General features: G+C 49.6%; 1 protein-coding gene across 3 annotated transcripts; it reads left to right on the top strand.

Annotated features, from left to right (window-relative positions):
• The first annotated feature begins 226 nt into the window (after positions 1–226).
• Positions 227–17,284, top strand: DDX11 (DEAD/H-box helicase 11). Of its 3 annotated transcripts, XM_038173459.2 has the most exons (26): positions 230–751; positions 1,090–1,320; positions 1,705–1,791; positions 3,318–3,475; positions 4,739–4,787; positions 5,315–5,422; positions 5,977–6,064; positions 6,509–6,711; positions 6,908–7,060; positions 7,156–7,202; positions 8,158–8,237; positions 9,408–9,452; positions 9,562–9,629; positions 9,900–9,938; positions 10,082–10,205; positions 10,536–10,673; positions 10,966–11,078; positions 12,121–12,193; positions 12,508–12,611; positions 13,092–13,241; positions 15,064–15,132; positions 15,287–15,387; positions 15,811–15,895; positions 16,443–16,518; positions 16,691–16,845; positions 16,976–17,284. In XM_038173459.2, exons 1-26 carry the CDS (start codon positions 488–490, stop codon positions 17,003–17,005), a joined length of 2,838 nt encoding a protein of 945 aa, XP_038029387.2. In that variant the 5' UTR covers positions 230–487; the 3' UTR covers positions 17,006–17,284. The 3 variants fall into 3 exon arrangements, 2 of the variants coding, with proteins under 2 accessions (XP_071895636.1, XP_038029387.2); XM_072039535.1 differs by lacking the exon at positions 16,443–16,518 and having other exon boundaries at positions 227–751; XR_011810017.1 differs by lacking the exons at positions 15,811–15,895; positions 16,443–16,518; positions 16,691–16,845; positions 16,976–17,284 and adding an exon at positions 14,230–14,358 and having other exon boundaries at positions 227–751; positions 15,287–15,354.
• The last annotated feature ends 685 nt before the right edge of the window (positions 17,285–17,969 follow it).

Genomic DNA, 17,969 nt, shown 5'->3' on the forward strand with positions numbered 1-17,969 from the left:
AGTCCAGAGACTGTTTGCAATTTTTAAAGTTATTTTTTTATGCTGGAGAACTCTTTTACCTCCCTGTTTGTCAAGTATTGACACATACAACTCAGCGTTAACAGCGAGGAACCACCAGATTTACATTTATCAGTACGTTAATGATTGTGCTTTCCACAAACCTGCTTCATATCGCCGTGTTTTATCACGGGGTGCGCGTTTCCCCCCTCAAATAACCCCCTGGTGCTCTTTCCGTGCGTACAACCCTGCTTTTTCTGTCAGCGAGCGGCACCGAGCCCCCCACACCCATCCTGAGGGGAGACCCCTGGCAGCGGGCTGAGGAACCGGGACCCCCGGCACCAGCGGATCCCCAGCACCACAGCCGGGCTCCGGGGACCGGCCCTGAGGCGAAGCGAGGCGCTGAGGGCAGGGGGAGGGCTCGGGACCCGGCCCCGCCCGGCCGCGGCCATGGGCAGGAGGCGGCGCTGCGAGGCGGGAAGGCGGTGCCATGGAGGGCGCGCGGGCGGCCGTTGGCGCTGAGGCGCTGACCGTTGGCGCTGAGGCAGCGGCCGTTGGTGCTGAGGCGGGCGGGCGGTGGGCGAAGCCCGGGGGCCGGTGTTCGCCTGAGGCGGCGGGCGGCGGGGAGCCCCGGTCCCCGTCCCCGTTCCCGTTCCCCTACAGGCCGTACCCCATCCAGGAGCGGTTCATGGCCGCGCTGTACGCCGCGCTGCAGGCCGGGCAGGTCGGCATCTTCGAGAGCCCCACGGGCACGGTGAGAAGCGGGACGGAGAATTGGGGGTGGGGGTGCTGGGAGCCGTTCCCATCCGGGTGGTGCTTGGGGAGGCTGGGCTCTGTCCCCACGCAAGTGTGAAGCCCGGGATCCCGTTTCAGAGATGTGCCAGCCCCATCTGTGGTGCTGGTGCACCCTGCGCAGGTGCAGGGGAGAAGCAGACACCACATAAAGTGGCACTGTGGGATAACAGAGTGCCACATCTGTATCTGCACACACATGAGCTTGGCCTGATCCCACTCCGAAGCGGGTCTTCTCTGTGGTCTGTCAGGGACGGTGATGTATCAGGTGTGTGGCCCTGTCCCGTTTGTTTTCACCAGGGAAAGTCGCTGAGTCTCATCTGCGGGGCCCTCACCTGGCTCAGAGACTTTGAGGAGAAGAAGAAGCAGGAGGAGGCACGGCTTCTGGCACTTGAGGACAAGGAGGAGAAGCAGCCGCTGGCTTCTGATGAGCCAGGACGGCCTGATAGCAAAGGCTCATCCGGGGAGCCAGACTGGATTACGGCATTTGTGCAGAAGAAAGAAGAACAGGACATGGTGAACAAGCTAAAGGTTAAGAAATGTTATGTGTAGAGGAAGGGTAAAACAGCAAGGTGTGAGGATCAGAATAGGAGATATCATGGGTGATGGATGGAAAAGCAGATGATGCAAACCTGGCAGTTGTTGTCATTCACAACACTTCTTAACTTTTTCAGTTAAGAGGGATGAGGCATTCCTGTACAGGTTGCATAGGACAGGAAACTATGTTACTGTCAACATAATAACGTATAATAGGCATGCAAGGAGAAAAGGACCTACTGGCAATTATATTTCAGAGTTTTTTGTTTTTGTTTTTGTTTTTTTTTTTTGACTACTCCCAGGGAATAGGAAAGTAATTATACCTGGCTTTTAGGACTAAACACAATTCATCCTTCCCTCGCTCTCCCTTTGTTTCAGGAAGAGCAGATCAGGAGGAAAAAGCGAGAAGAACGTCTTGAGAAAATTCGCCATAATGTGCAGCTGAAATATGCAGCGAAGAGGAAGGTGAGTTGTCCTGCAGAGATTAGAAGTTTCTGCATAATCTCAAATATTGTTCGTACTTGCTTACGCCTGTCATATGACTCTAAATTTTCTGACCCATCTGTTTTGGAATTGTCCCTCTGAAATTTTTGGTTAGATTAGTTTTTTTTAAGTACAGATGTGAAAAACACTTTGTGTGTAGAGAATTTCCTGAAAGCATTTGTGTGTAGGTAAAAAAAGGTTGTTTTTTCTTTTTAAAAAAAAAAAAGGTTTTGTTTTTTTTTTTTGGAAGCTCTTTGTTTTATGAGCATCTGTAAGCACTGTGCTTATGGAATAAAACCCGTAGATCTTGGATTCAATTTAAGAGGATGGGAACAGAAGACCAAAAAAAAGCCAGATCAGACCTTGGTTGTACTTTGCTCACCACTAGGGAACAATTGTACTTGCTTACCTTCTGGACTATACAGCCGTATTTTCTACAAAGTGTCCCTTTTCTACATGTAGGAAGTTGACAGATCTATTTGCCTGCCATTTAGATGGGTGAACTGGCCCCAGAACCCTTGACCCGAAGCTTTTTGATAGTGTGGGTTAAACTTCCCAGAAATCCCCACTTTGCGTCCCCAAAGAGACAGACTTATAAGGCAGCCAGGCTATTAGTTTTTAGCGTGCTCCATCTCAAGTGCTGTGTTATGTTTTATTCAACTCCTGTCAAAAGGGTCCAGCAGAAATAGCAAAGGTTCCGAGGTGAACGGCAAATCAAAAACAAGTGGAACAAAGAACTTGTTTCCTTACAAGAGAATGAAAAGCATGGGAAATAATGAGCATGGCAAAAGGAAGAAAGCAAATTGGAGAAAAGGTATAGAGATCTGGAAGAGCAACTGATTCATCTACTCTATAGTACTTGTAAACTGCCTTTCTTCATAATGCCAGAGTAAATGCTCATTAAAGTTGGAAGGTACAGTTGGAAGGAACTTTTCTTTATCAGAACAGAAAACCAATAAGAAAACTGTTCTTCAACATTGTAATAGAATTTCTTTGGAGGGATAAGGCCTGTTATAGAATAAGAACCACATAACAGGGGAAGAAAAAAAAAAGCAGAGAAAAATCTTGGGCTTTGTATTCAAAACAGTTACTGAGTTCACCTTAGTCTTGAGTTAACTGTGGATGTATTATTTGATTATATCCTTATATGTTTGCTGGGTTGCTGTTTTGCACACTATTTTTTCCAAGGCAGTCATTTTTATGGGCCAATTGAAGTGACTGATGCGGGATTACATGGATGTTGTCACTTCAAGTTTTAGGTGGTGTTTAGAAGGCCTTTTGCCTAGAAGGTTTTTATGTTTCCTTTTCATGTGTGTCTGTGTGGTCAAATCTTTGGCTGTTGCTGCCATCTGCATTGTGCAGGGCTGAATCATTTTAGACACCAGTGGTGCATTTGCTTGTCCTGCTGAGGATGTACCCAGCAAGCCGTTCTCTGTGCTACATGGCGTAAAGTGGTGCGAGTGCCACTTTGCTGTGTGAGAAATAATGTGCTCATGTGCTCGCTTCAGAGATCTGAGGAGGATGAGACGAAGCGCCTTCTTCAGCTCAGCAAGGAGGCTCTTTCGGAGGGAGCGGGAGCAGAGGTTCTGGAGCAGCTGGATCACAATGAGGAGGAGCTGATCCTTGCTGAGTATGAGAGTGATGAGGAAAAGAAGGTGGCATCTGGGTAAGGACAAGGACTGAGGGTGTTCCAGTCATGCTCTTAGTCATATGGTGTGAATTCTGATTTTTTGGTAGACCTGTGCAGAGCCAGGAGTTGGACTCAGTCCTTGTGGGTCCCTTCCAACTTGGGGTATTGGGTGATTCTATGTCAAGGAAATGTATTCTCTATCATTTTAGGATTGCCTTAGTTAAAGGGATTTTGGCTGTGATTGCTTTCTTGGGATTTCTCTGGGATTCTTCGAGTATTTATCATGCTGGGTATAAAGGTGGCTCTCTGTTGTGAAGATCTGGAGTTTCTCCCCCATTCAAGCTGGGGTAGCACTTGTTCTGGAGGGTTTGGTTTTTAGGTGGTTGGGGATTTTTTTTGTTTGCTTGTTTGAGGCTGATCACAGGAATTTAGAGTGCCTTCCAAGAAAGTTCATCTTTCTCAAAATGTGGGGCAATTTCCTGTCTTTATCCATGCCTGGTTCCCAGAGAATGCCTCTGGATGTTGGTAAATGACTCGAGTTCCTTGCATTAGAAAAGCAAAATGCCCCTCAGGGCAGCAGAGGAAGCTACCAGTCCTGCTGGTTAGCAGTAGCATCTTTTGATACTCTACAGGGAGAGATGGTCGTATTCCTAAAGGTTGGAGCTACAGCATGGAAACCATGTGCACACTTCTCTCTATCACACATTTGTTTCTTTTGCTTTATGCAGAAAGCCAGAAGCCATACTTTGGTAATAAAAGTCAAATACATCTAAAATACAAATTTACTAATTAGTATGTAGACAGATCCTCCTGCCTTAAAATTGCAAAGCATTTAAGCTACATATAAATGAAGTAGTTATTAAGCATTAAACTGCTATTGCCTTTGAGGAATTGTATAGCAGTTTCTTCCTGAAACTTTTCTTTATGCAACGGCTTGAGGGTGGTAAATTGTCTCTAAGGAGAATGTTTTACAAAAATAAATAAATAAGCACACCAAAGAATAGTATAGCACTGATTAGCTTATGCCTGGGGCTTAGAAGCACCAGATTTAAAAGAAAAAAAAAAGCTTCTTGAAGCTGCTAAAGTCACAGCCCTACAGACGTATTTCTTTTAAAGAGCAAGGCTTGACTCAATTGTGCACACTCACACTTAAACTATTCGATGCGTCTAAGTCAATTTTTCTTTTACTGAGAAAAAAACTAAGTCAATTTTTCTTTTATTTCCTGATGATACAAGCACCTCTCTTGAGACTGCTGTCTGTGGTAGAGCATCACTGATTGTAACTTGTTCTGTTCTTAGGCTGGAGGAAGATGATGATGATGATTTGGAAGAAGAACACGTGACGAAGGTGAGATGAGGACACCTCACAGAACAGGGTAGCAGAGTTACGGCTTCCTTGCACCCAGCAATGCAGTACAGAGGGATTTGGGAAGTGGCATCCAGTAACTGCCGAGTTTGTCGATATTAGCAACCAGTTCTGCTGCTCTCATCTCCTTCTGGACTGTGCCGGCTGCCTAAGCAGTTTGCTCTGCTAACGTTGCTGAAATTTTGTTGTGGCTTGCTCTAAAGATGCGCTGCAAGAAACGTTTGTTCATTACTCTTCATTACTCTTTTATTACTCTTCAATGGTGAGTCCCTGTTATTATAAGGGCCTTGGAAAATTCAGTAGAAATTAAGGACAAAAGCATGAAGGTAGGGCTTTGGCCTTGACAGTTGTAAGGTGACGAACACTCAAGCATGTGCCTTCCCTTGTGTTTTGAAGCCTTGAGCAGTATTAACATCGTTGATGTGCTTGGCTGCTTCCTTGCCGGATTGGTTGTAGATAGGAGGTTGGATTCCATGTTCTCATCTTCACTGTGTTCTTCCTCACTGTAGATTTACTACTGCAGCCGCACGCACTCCCAGCTGTCACAGTTTGTGCATGAAGTGCAAAAAAGTCCTTTTGGCAAAGACACGCGTCTGGTCTCTTTGGGATCCAGGCAGGTATGTGGTATGTCCACAAAAGGATCCGGGTGTGTGTTAATTTAGTATAAAGGGCTTTGCTAAGAGCTGTGTGGATGTGACACCTCAGAAGGTACCTTGGGGACTGACAGGATCTTCCACTGGAAAAAATAAAGTAGTTATGGGTCAGATCTGCGTGGTGTACGTTTTTTTTTGTGAGCTGTTTGGCCATTTACCCTTTGATGCAAATGCAAAAGTCTGTCTTCCCTCTTCTGATGCGGGAGATTGCAGATGCCTGAGTCACTGAGAAGGCACCCTTCTTGCTATTAATTCTGCTAGCATCTTTTTAGAAACTGTTTTGTAGCAGTGAGCCATCTGAGGGCACCTTTTCTCGTTTTTTCTCCTTACTAAGTTCTTAGGGGTTTTGAGCATATTTGTAGCAGCTAGCACACACAATGTCTGACTTTTCTGTTTTGGAATCTGGCCTATGATTGCTTTGAAGAAGCTTTTACAGAAGCTTCTTCTACAGCTGTTTTACAGCGAAGGGTGCACACTGTTCTTAATGGCCATCTCTTGCTTCTCTTTGCATGCCTAAGAACCTGTGTGTGAATGAGGAGGTGCGCCGCTTGGGGGCTCTCCAGCTCATCAATGACCGCTGCACGGAGATGCAAAAGAACAAACATGGTAAGAACACTTCCAGCCTGGGGAGGCAACGGCTGATAAAGCTGCTGCGAGAGTCTGCAGAGAGGCTCTCTGCCAATCAATTCTAGCAAGAGAGTTTTCTCTCCTTACTGCTTTTCCTTCTCTCGTCCTCTGGGTTAGGATGCTGAGGTCTGTATTTTCTGAGTGTCTAAACATTGGTCAGGACTCGTGCTTGGGAGCACGCTTGTTCTAATTTGCTGCTGGTGGTGTGGGGAGATGGCACGTGATTAAGAAAGCAGCAAAAGCAACATCCACTAGGGGATGGAAATGTCTCTGCTGAATACCCTTTAAATAGATGATGGGTCAAAAATACTCAGGACAAAGCCTGCTTTAAAGTCCAGGAGGAAGTGCTATAAGGGTGCAGAGGAGTGGTTTAAGACTATATGAGTGTGTTGCTCATGTCTTTCTTTTGATTTCTGCTGTCAGAAAAGAAATCTGGTGAAGAGACGGAAGGGAAGAAGAGACGTGTGAGTCGTGCTACGTGCCCTTTTTATTCCTATGAACAAATGCAGTTTCTCCGCGATGAAGTTTTGGTGGAAGTGAAGGATATCGAGCAGCTGGTGGCTTTGGGGAGGGAGACCAAAGCCTGCCCATATTATGGGAGTCGATACGCCATTCCTGCTGCTCAGGTAAGGTCTGCATGCTGCTTAGGGGCCTCTAACAATAAATAAACCCATTACTTGCTCCTGCCGGTAGTGTGCTGCACAATGTTTCAGCAGTTTGTAAACAGGCAGTTTGTAATCAGCCTTTGCTGAGCAGTTGGTGAGTGCTCTGCGTTTGTAAGGCTGAGAGCTGGAACCAGGGTTATGTGTGCTTCTCCTGCAGCTGGTGGTGCTGCCCTACCAGATGCTCTTGCACGAGGCGACCAGGAGCGCTGCTGGGATCAAACTGAAGGACCAGGTTGTGATCATTGATGAGGCCCACAACCTCATAGACACCATCACCTGTATCCACAGCGCGGAGGTCAGCGGCTCTCAGGTGAGTCACGGATGGCCCTTTAACCACGAATGAGCTCTCCATCCAGCAGAGCGCCCTTTCTCCTCTAACACCAGCTCCACTTTTTGTTCTTGTAGCTGTGCTGTGCCCACTCCCAGCTGCAGCAGTACATGGAGCGATACAGGTGAGGGTCTCGGAGGAGAACGGCCGAGCGGTGGCAGGCAGCATGGATGCCGTGGCTTGTCTCATGTCTGCAGGGCCTTTCTTGCTTTTTTCCCAGCGGAAGGCTATTTGCATTAATCCTTCTGCAGATGAAAAGCCACTTGCTTCATTATCTCTGTCTGGAACCCGTCTAAGTCATACTCCTGGGGTTGGTATTAAGCAGTGAGAAGGGGGTACCCTGAGGATTCTGCCTTTTCCTTATACTCTCAGTTTCTTTCCCAATCTCTCTCTCTAATCGTTCCTGCTTTGTGAGGCAGAGTTTCAAAAGCTCCAGCCTTTTATCTCTCTCCTGTACCTTAACCTCTCATGTGCTGACTGGCATCGCGGCCGAGGCAGTGAGCTCTGAGGAGGAGGAAGCTGGATGTGTTTTTTTGATGCTGGCCCAGATCTTGGATCTTGTCATCCCTGCAGTGCTTGATTATTGTGCTCAGTGCTAATAACTGAATTGGCGCAGCGTTATCGCAACAGGGACTTGGGGCATCACTGCCATCGTAATAAACAAGCTGTAATTAGTGTGTGAGCAGAAAGGTGGCTGTAGGAACAGTGAAGTGCCTGGGCTGCAGGGGTGAGTGCTCTGGGGTGATCTGGGGTAGGTTACTCAGGGGTGTATGCCCTGTTACAAACAGGGAACGTGAGCAAAATGTTGTCTTCTGCTAGGGCGTAGCTGGTGACTTGTTCAAGGTTATCGGGAAGCCTGTGTGAGAGCTGGAAGTAGATGAAAGCACCTCACAGCCAGCTCTGCTTTCCAGCAGCTTCTCCACACTTCCCCAACGTATAGATCTCTGCTGCTGCTGTCTGGTTTTTGCCTCTCCCAAATTAAGGGGAGTTCAGGTGCTTGCCTCTGCAGCTTGGGAAGCTGTGTGAGTTAGTTCCTAAAGATGTTTTGGGGCTTAATGCCTGCCTGTTTTTTTTCCTAGGAAACGTTTGAAGGCAAAGAACCTGATGTACATTAAGCAGATCCTGTATTTACTGGAGCGGTTTGTAGCCATGCTGGGAGGTAAGCAAACCGTTCCTGCCCCTGTGGGTACTTGTGGACTGAGAGCGCTGCCCCCTTGTCCTCCTCACAGGCTTGCTCAGGTTAGGTTTGGGCATCAGTTAGGTTATTTCTGTCAGATTTGTAAGATGGGGATGGGGACCGGTGTCTGCCAGAACCCCTCTCCTTTCTGATCAGCTGAGGAGCAGCAGGTGATGCCAGAAGTGGGTAGCAGCAGTTCCCCTCTCTTTCTGTGTGATTCTCAGATCTGATTTGAATAGGAAGGTGATAAGGTCCGAAGTGAGGAGTATGGCAGATGTGTGACAGTGATCAGCACAGGACAAAAACGGCTCAGAATAATTCTGTGTCATCTGGTGGCAAGACCTCTCTCTGTGGCAGGCGTACCTCTGCAGAATGAGTTCTTTTTTTTCTCCTTTCCTCCAATGCCTTTTTAGCGAGATATCAGTGTGCCGTGAGGAGAACCTGTCATTAAGTTCCCAAAGAACCTTCTCCTTGCTCAGGGAAAAAGCAGGTCTGTGGTGCAGGGCCCCGTAGGTGCTCCCTGCCCTTCTCTCAGCTGTGTACTTCTCTTCCCCCCTGCTCCTGAGGGTTTCCTCTTCCCCACGTATGGCCGAGCACTTTCATTAGAGACTGCAGCCTGTGCACAGCTTCCTGATTGAGGCTGCCAAGTGAGATGTGAGGTGGGTGTTAAACACTAGGCCAGGCAGCGCAGCGAGCAGCAGTAATTAATACGGCTCTCAGAGTCTGTGTGGAGCTGTCCTCAGGTGTTTCCCCTCTTCCCGATCACCTGCCAGCTCCCCAGCGCTGCAGTGAGGAGGGCTGAGGGATGCTCTGCAGTCCTTGTCCCCTCAGCGTTGCAGCACGAGGACTGCGTGGTGTGCAAGCATTTGTATGCACCCACCCTACCTGCTGCCTCTTGCTACAGAAGGAATGTAGGTGGTGTTCCTCAGGATGCAGCAGCACTCTTGTCCTACACTGTAGGGCTATCCTACAGGGAAAAGACAAAGCAAGCAAGAGCTGTTGTTTTCTCTGTGTACCTTTTCCAGATGTCAAGTTGATTCTGGTTTTGTCTTTTTTCTTTTTTTTTCCTAGTGCTGTGCCCCTTTCAGCTCAGTTGTTAGTCTCTTGCTTAATTGTAAGACAGACCCACTGTAACGGTTTCGTGTTTTACAGGAAACGTGAACCAAAATCCCAGCTGCCAGGCAGTTTCCCAAACAGGTAAGACTGGAGCGAATGCCATCAGTCAGGGACTTAGATGTGGGCAGTGAGGGGCTGCAGGCTCAGCAGCTAATATATATATTTTTTCCCTTTCACCCTTTTCTTTTAGGGACAGTGCTAAAATCCATCAATGACTTCCTATTTCAGAGCCAGATTGATAATATCAACCTCTTCAAGGTAGGGTAAGCGTTGTTTCCTGTAGGGCATAGCTGGTGACTTGGTCAAGGTTATCAGGAAGCCTGTGTGAGAGCTGGAAGTAGAGTCAGGTGCCACGTGGCAGGACCTGCTCTCTGAAATGGTGTCTAGGGGGGAGCTCTCACAAAGAACTGTGTGCCCTTCCCCAGGAGCACAGCAAAACCAGCTGCTGGACAAGGCTCGAGGACAGCGGGATGGGAGAGGGTTGGAAAATGAACGACGCAAGTTCATTTTCCTGTCTTCCTCCGACAGGTTCAGCGTTACTGTGAGAGGAGCCTCATCAGCAGGAAGGTACTGCCCTCTGGCTTCATGGCCCACAGCCTTCAAATGCTGTTGCACACGCTGTGTTTGAAGGAGAAGACGCAGCAGCCTGTTTTTGTCTTGTCTGATTGCTGCTGTTGGTGGTCTTAGTCTTTCTGGCCTTTGCTTCGCAGCTTTTCGGGTTTGTGGAGCGATACGGCAATCCTGCCACAACTGTGAGGACAAACAAGGAGAACCAGAGGGTGGCTGGCTTGCAGAATTTCCTGCTGACCCTCCAGCAGGGATCCGAAAAAGAGGGTGAGTTCAGACATCCTCCGCTTGTGCGATTGTGGACAAAGAGAGGATGTGGGACCTACATCTGCGTGGGGAAGGGGAGAGGCAGAACTGAAGGGTGAGACGCTGCCCAAGCCATACTGCACAGGTGTTTTTTAATGGATCTGAGTAGATGGCTTAGGCAAATGGTGCCAGCTAGGAAAGCCAGGTGTTTGTTGCATTTTTTTTCTTAGCAATGAGATGGAACATGGGTATCGTGTTCCTGGAGAAAGGACCCATCTGTATTTAGCGTTCAGGTCCTATCTTCAGAAACGTAGCCTAAGCTGCCTGCCTCTCCTTCTCCCTCCTGGCCAGCCCGGACTCTCCAGAGCCCTCCTGTGGAGCCTGAGAATGAGCAGCTCCGAGCGGCCTCCCCGCTGATGCAGATCGAAGGATTTCTCTCGGCCCTCACGAACGCAAACGAAGACGGCCGGGTCATTCTCAACAGGCAAGGTAGGGCAGTGATGTGACTCGTGATGGGCAGCGAGGGAGGCTGGGGTTGCCCTACCAGAGGGTATCTGTGCAGTCCATGATTCAGGCTGGCAGGCTCAGTCTGCAAGAGGACTCTCGTGAACCCAACAGAATTCCTAACAAGGGCACTGGGGCTAGGGTAGCAGCACCTTGTTTTGAGAGCTGGGGATCTGCCAGACTGCTCAGGGCAGGAGGAGGGAGAATCTCTCACATCCATGTTTGTCACAGATAATTTCCAATCCCATTTCTCTCTTTTTTTTTTTTTTTTCCCCAGGCACTGTTGCTCAGAGCAGCCTCAAATTCCTCTTGCTGAATCCAGCTGTCCACTTTGCCAAGGTGGTGAAAGAATGCCGAGCTGTAATCATTGCTGGGGGCACCATGCAGCCGGTGAGGGAATTGGGATGCTGGGCTGGGCTCTCGGGACATCTCTGGCACTATCTACAAGCAGGCATGGAAAAATAAGAGCTTGGCTCCACTGGGGCATGCTCTTCTCACCTCCTGTGGTGTGTGTGGGAAAGACCTCTCCCACCTACACTTTTATCTCCTTGATGCAGTCTCCCTGTACGAGGTGTCACGCTTTGGTTATGCAAAATGCTGAAAGTGCAGGGGCAGGATTGCCCTTGTTAATCTTTTGTGTCCTCGAGACAACAACAGGCTGAGCTCATGGTAGGCTGGAGCTAGCGTGGGTAGCGGTCAGAGGACGTTGTAAAACCAGCTGACCTTCTAAGGGGATGGGGATCCTCACATGGGGATCCCTAAAAAAAAAAGCCCATAGGGGATTTTTCAGAAAAATCAAGACTTAAGTATTTTTATGGTGGCAGGATCCATCTCTTCAGCTTAACATCCTTAGGCCATTGCTTTTGAATACAGTTCCAGAGAGACTGTACTGTGCAGGCACAGGGGTGTGTCAGACATCTCAGCTGTACTTACGCAGTTCCTCTATTCCTGGTTCTGGGCAGGAATGTCCTGGCATCTCCTCTTTGCTGTTGAGGAGACCCTGTCTGAGAAAATTTTCGAGATTTTTCTCCCAAAGGGAGGGAAGAAGGGTGCAAAGCACAGGGCCTTGGTGAGGCAGTGGCCTCCTTTTTTGGAAGGCCCCCATTCCAACTTTGAACCCTTCAGACTGCACCTTGGAGAGAAGATGTTGTACATCCTCTGATGCAGTGCAAGGTGTGGTCTGTGCCGTGTTTGGGAGTCCTGGTGATATTTTTATGCACCTGGAGAAGTCTGAAGTTGGAGCTCTGCAGCCCTCCCACCCCTTGCATGCTCAGCACTCCCGTGGCCTGATGTCCTCATCCTGGAGGAAGCCCACCTCCTCCACCTGTCTCCGCACTGAGCTCCTCAGCTCTCCCTCCATGCTGGTGCTGAAGGAGTGGTACTGCTGCAGCGCCTCCTGGGGCCTGACCTCCCTTGGCCTTGCCCTCCGCAGGTGGCTGATTTCCGAGAGCAGCTGCTGTCCTGTGCCGGCGTGGACCCTGCACGAGTCGTGGAGTTCTCCTGCGGTGAGCGTGCTGCGGGAGCAGGGTGGGGCGATGATCCAGCCGCCTGGCATCCTTCTAGGACTTCATGGCCACAAAAGGGTGCTTGAGCCTTCCCCCGCGGGACTCCCCCAGTGCCCTGGGCAGAGGCAGCAGGCTGCGTGCCTCGCTGTCTTCCCAGGGCTCAGGGACAGGAGGCTGGAGCAGCAGGGGGACTCGTACGCCTCAGCTTGTCGAGGCAAATGTGTGTCTGCAGCAGTACACACAGGTGTTGCTGTCCAGCCAGCAGTGTCTGCGCACAGCAGGCACACTGACACTCTGCTTGGTCTGGTCTCCAGGACACGTGATCCCTCCCGAAAACATCTTGCCTATAATCCTCTGCAGCGGGCCCTCCAACCAGCAGCTGGAGTTCACCTACCAGACCAGAGACCTACCCCAGATGGTCAGTGCTGCCTTGCTTCCCTTCCTCCCTCTCTTTGTTGCTTCACTTGCCTGCGTTTCACAGGACACTGTGCTCTGACAGGTGGGAGGGGAAATGCACGGGGCTTGGGGCAGGTCTGTTGCAAAGCAGTTGGGAGAGAGGAATGTGGTTTCTTCTCTTTCTTTGGTCAGCCAGCATGCAACCAGCACCAGGTAACTGCTGCTCGGCCCCCACCAGCTGTGCTAGTGTGTCAGTTCCCACCCACTGGGACAGACCCTCCCTTCCCTTATCCTGCTCCACAGTGGTAATGGAAACTTGGGGTTAGTGAACAGCTTTTTGGTGATTCCCCGCTCCCGCAGACAGCTTGGAGCTTGTATATTCCTCCCATTTTTCCTCCCTCGGGGTATATCGCAGGAGAGGTCTGATCTGGGAGTGGCACAGAACTGGAGCGGCATTCGCTGAGCTCCTGTCAGCAGCAAGCTGCTCTTCTCTCTCTCGCAGATGGATGAGACGGGCCGAATCCTTTGCAACCTGTGCAACGTGGTCCCGGGGGGCGTGGTGTGCTTCTTCCCCTCCTACGACTACGAGAAGCAGGTGCACGCGCACTGGGAGAAGACGGGGCTGCTCACCCGCCTGGCAGCGAAGAAGAAGGTAATTGTGCAGCCAGGGGCACTCACTGCTCTAAATGGCAGCTTCCAAAGTCAAACAATTATCCGTGCATTACCGGCCTCTCGCGCTGAGTTGCTCTCATACTCTGCACAGCGGAGCAGAGCGGATGTTTATCTAGCCAATCCCTCTAGTAATGAATAAATGATTCTTCCTGGGCGGCCGATCGCTGAGCCGGGATCTGAATTAGATTAAATGCAGCTATAGGTTCTTTAAGTGCACCGTCTGTGCGGGGGCCATGGAGGGAGACAGTCCGCGCTTTCTGCAGCCAGCAAGCCAGTCCCCTGGTAGCCAAGGGGCTGTTCAGGTTGAGCTCTTCAGGCGAATTTGCCTTTCCCAGGCTGAGCTGAGTGTCCCTTGAATGCGGACCAGCACTGCTAAGGGGTGGACAGCATCGTACTAGCCTGAAATTCGTAAGACGGATGTCAGTATTTTTCTGGTAGAAGTGCAGAGTTGGAAACTGAAAGGCTAGCCGTGGTGACTCCTGCTGAAAGCAATGAGCAACATTAAACAGGGAACGAGAACATTAAATGGGGAGATCACTGCAAATAGGAAATTTTTGCAGTGACTGCCATGGGTACTTGAAGGTTGGGTAGGGAAGTTCAGGCAGTCTGACCCTCTCGGGGGGTGAGGTGGGGGTCTTGGATTATGTACCAAGGGAAAAAAGAGACCCACAGCTATCTCGGCTGTGATTTCTCCTTTACCAGAAGCCAAAGCATGGACCAGCAGAGCACAGTCCCAGGTATTTCACAGCTGTGGTGCGCTCTGGCCTGTGGCTCTCTGCCTGGAGGTTTTTGGGGTGGAAGCCCCATGCTTTACCTTCCCCGTGCTTGTGGAGCTGTTGTTCAGCGTGCCTTTATGGGGTGCTCTGTCAGGGTACTTGTGCTCTACCCGGCACCTCCAAGGCTTCTGCCATGACCACGCAGCCTGCTCTGCCTTTCAGCTCTGATTTCTTCTTGTTTGGCCTTTGCAGTTTCCAGCAAATTGGATATGCGTTAGCAAAGCAATTCGGTATCAGTGCACCGAGTGTGACTCTCTGCTGCCTACACGCGAGATCATATCATAGAAGAGGAAGGTTAAAGTCTTTCCTGAGGTGGCTGTGGTGAGATCACACTGAGATTTTATATAAATTACACAGGAAAATTAATTTAAATCAGAGGATTGAATAGCTACTGTTCAATAAATTAAATAGTTTTGGAATATATTTGTAATTGCCAGTTACTTGTCCACTGAAAGACTGATACTGGCTGGTAAATTCTGATAGTAGCTCTTGCTAACCAAGAGGAAACACGTCCTTTAGGTTCTCTATTGTCACAGAAAAGACAGGTATTGCACTTCTGGTTTACTAGAAAAACAGCTTACGATTTAGGCCAAGGTGCAGTACCTATCAAGACACAACTCAGTTCACTGTAGGGGCTTTCAGTAACTTGTTACTTTAAAACTCCAAGAGTTTGCACCTGGAGGTTGTGCTCATCCTGCTGTGCCTTTATGTGCAGGTGGAAGAGGGGCACATGTTTTCCTGCCTTTCAGCTTGCAGACGACTTCCAGCTTCCTGCAGCATTAGGCAAAGCTGCCTAAGCTGGAGGGGAACATTAGAAAGGAGCAGCTGCTGCTCCCTTCAGCACCCAGCTGACGTGCTGGAGTAGGCACGCAGCGCTTTTCCAGGGTGGAGGGGAAAGGTGCTGGTGTTTTTTTTCTCCCTGATCTTAGTTCCTTGCGCTCTGTAATAGCATGAGAGTGAAATGATTTGTTTAATTTGAACTGTCTGCTTCCTGCTGCTGCAACTGATGCACTGTGCCTGTCACAGATCTTCCAGGAGCCCAAGAAGGCCAACCAGGTGGAGCAGGTGCTGGCGGAGTATGCCAAGTGCATAAAGGTGAGCAGAGCTGATGGTGGGAGGAGTTTGACACCCATCTTCGTACGGGAATGTTGCTAAAGGGGGCACCACAGCTTCTAACACAGCCAGAGGATGCCAGCCCAGGTGTGTTTCTGAACCCTCCTGGTCTGATGTGCTGGTCCCTCTCCTGCAGCGCTGCAGCCAGTCCGCAGGCCAGATGACAGGAGCCCTGCTGCTTTCCGTAGTGGGAGGCAAAATGAGTGAAGGGATCAACTTCTCTGATGACCTGGGAAGGTAAGGTGGCTGCTGCTTTGTGGGTGAGCGCCTGGTTTGTAGCGCGGTGCCTCCAACAGGATGGACACATCAGTGCTTGTGTAGCTAGAAAATTGGGGAGATCACATGGCTTGGGCTGATGCATAAGCCAGTGAGAGGGGAAGTCTGCTGGGTGGTATAACACTCACCTCTGGGGCACGCTTCTCAGGCGAGTAACGCAGCGAGGCTTGCTGTGCTGGGTAATTCCTTGTTCTGGCTCCCTGATTCCCACTGCAGCTTTCGGTTCAGAATGTGCTTGTCAGGCTGCTGTGCTTTACTGCCGCCCTCGGTTTGCAGGGCTGGCTGTCTCTCAGGGGTGCAGTGACCTCTAATTTATCAGTCTATTGGCAAAGTGCTCCAGGATGAGACGCTAAGAGTAATGCAGCCCTCCCTTGCCCCTTGCAGGTGTGTGATTATGGTGGGAATGCCTTACCCCAACATTAAATCTCCAGAGCTTCAAGAGAAAATGACTTGGCTTGACAAAACAATGGTAACAGAGACACTTAACGCCTCTGCTTCTTTCACTTCTGATTTCTAGTACATACGTCCTTCCTGGCACACGAGTCCCAGGGCTGCCTTCAAAAACTTTCTTTTCTTTGAGCTTGCCCTTGTTGCCTGGACCATGGCACTGAGAGCACAGCCTTCTGAGTGCTGCTCATGTACAGAAAGCCTTACGCACAGGTGAAGAGCTCAGTGGTGGGAAGTGAGTTCCAGAGGAGGTGGCGGGGTGTAGGAGGTGCGTGCCAGGGTCCCTTCTCCTCTTGGCTTACTTGTTCTTGCTCGCTGCCCACTGGAGGTGCTGCTCCTGGGCAGCTTGGGGACAAGTGCTCTGCTTGCAAGGCAGCTTTAGGCCGGCTCTCAGTGACTGCTCGAACTGCAGCCTTTCTTCTGTCCCTCCTTACTCTCAGCTTGGGGTCTGCTCGGATACCCACCCACTCACTCTGCAGGGATGAAAGTATTTACTTACCTTGCTTTTTCACTGAGACTCCCTAGTTTGATTAACAGCTGCCTTGTGTTAACCTGTTTCTCCTTTCCAGCCAAGAGCTGCTGGCCCCGCACCTAGCAGAGTGCTGATTGAAAACCTGTGCATGAAGGCCGTAAACCAGTCAATAGGTAATTTGTTCTGCCTCGGACAGGCTGGGGGATACAAAATGTGACTGCACTGAAATAGCAGGGCAGGAAAAGGGAAGCAGTACTGATCACAGCTGATGCAAATAGGAGTGTACTTGCCTGAGAGCAGACAGCCAAGTGCACCACTTTAATGCTTGTTGCACATTCTGTGCAGGAAGAGCCATTCGCCATCAGAAGGACTTCGCAAGCATCCTGCTGCTGGACCACCGGTACGCCCGCCCTGCCATTTTCAGCAAGCTGCCGCAGTGGATCAGGGAGAGAACCCAGGTCAAACCTGCCTTTGGAGCAGCTTTTGCGGAGTTGAGAAAGGTCAGCACATTTTCCTATGCATGGTTGTGGAAATTGCCCCACTGTACTCATTTGTACTTCTTGCAAACCTTTGGTTTGGCCCTTCAGAGCTAAGGTCAGGGATAAACTCTCTGGCTTCATGTGTTCCTAGTTCCATCGGGGGAAATCGGATGCTTTGTGATGCAGACAGAGAAGGGGCTGCAGGTCAACTCTGCGATGCGCGCCTTTTGAAGAACGCCCGAAGCAACGCAGGTTCCTGCCTTTCTGTTTGAAGTAGTTTGGGAGTCTCCTCTGTGGATGTTTGTTGTTCTTTGTTGTTCTGTATGAGCGCCTGGTCTTTACCGCCACAACCAGGAGGGAAACTGGTGGTAGGACTGAGGCTGGGGAAGGTAGCAGGAGGCTCCTAGTTGTTTACAGATGTTTAGGATTTATTTAAATTGATTAAATATTTTTAACCCAATTAAGTATGGGGATTATGGTTATTTTGATCAAACACATGGGCCTTGTCACATCAACCACCAGGCTTAGGAGACCTGAAGACCAAAGAAAGTTTACAATTCTTGGGGAATTTTGTAGCTGTTAGCTTTATGCTAACAGGCTCTTAGTTTGTGTCATGTTGGAACAACACAGAGAGACAGGTAAGACACAGGGTCTGTAAGGGTGCCATTTTATTTTTTTTTAATTCTCTAGTTTCTACCTTGCTTCAGGTTGGCAACAGGTTCAAGGACTGGTTCATTCTTTTGAGAGGAATAAAGGTATGGCCATAGTGCAGCACAGCACTTCTCCTCTCATCATGCTCTTACTCTGCTCTTTTTACTGCATTTTTTTAAACTCAAAACAACTTTCTATGGAAAATGGTGAATTTTCTTTTTGGTGCAACTTTCCTGGGGCTCTTTTCCTATGTCATGGGTCCGTGCTGGAGGGCACCGATAACAACAGGGATGGCTGTGTAACCCTACAGCCGTGTAATCCCACAGCCAGTCTCAGCTCTTTCTGTCACCAACTCTGTTCAAGGAGCTGTTTTGCCTCCTTGCCACTTTCAGCAATTGGCTGCTACCTCTCAAGGCTCTTCACAGAGAAGAAAGCACTTAGAACTAGACGCAGAGCTGGTCCCTGCTCCCTCTATGTTAATTGGCCCCACCGGG

This window comes from Anas platyrhynchos, chromosome 1 (genome assembly GCF_047663525.1).
Source record: "Anas platyrhynchos isolate ZD024472 breed Pekin duck chromosome 1, IASCAAS_PekinDuck_T2T, whole genome shotgun sequence".
Classification (NCBI taxonomy): domain Eukaryota; kingdom Metazoa; phylum Chordata; class Aves; order Anseriformes; family Anatidae; genus Anas; species Anas platyrhynchos.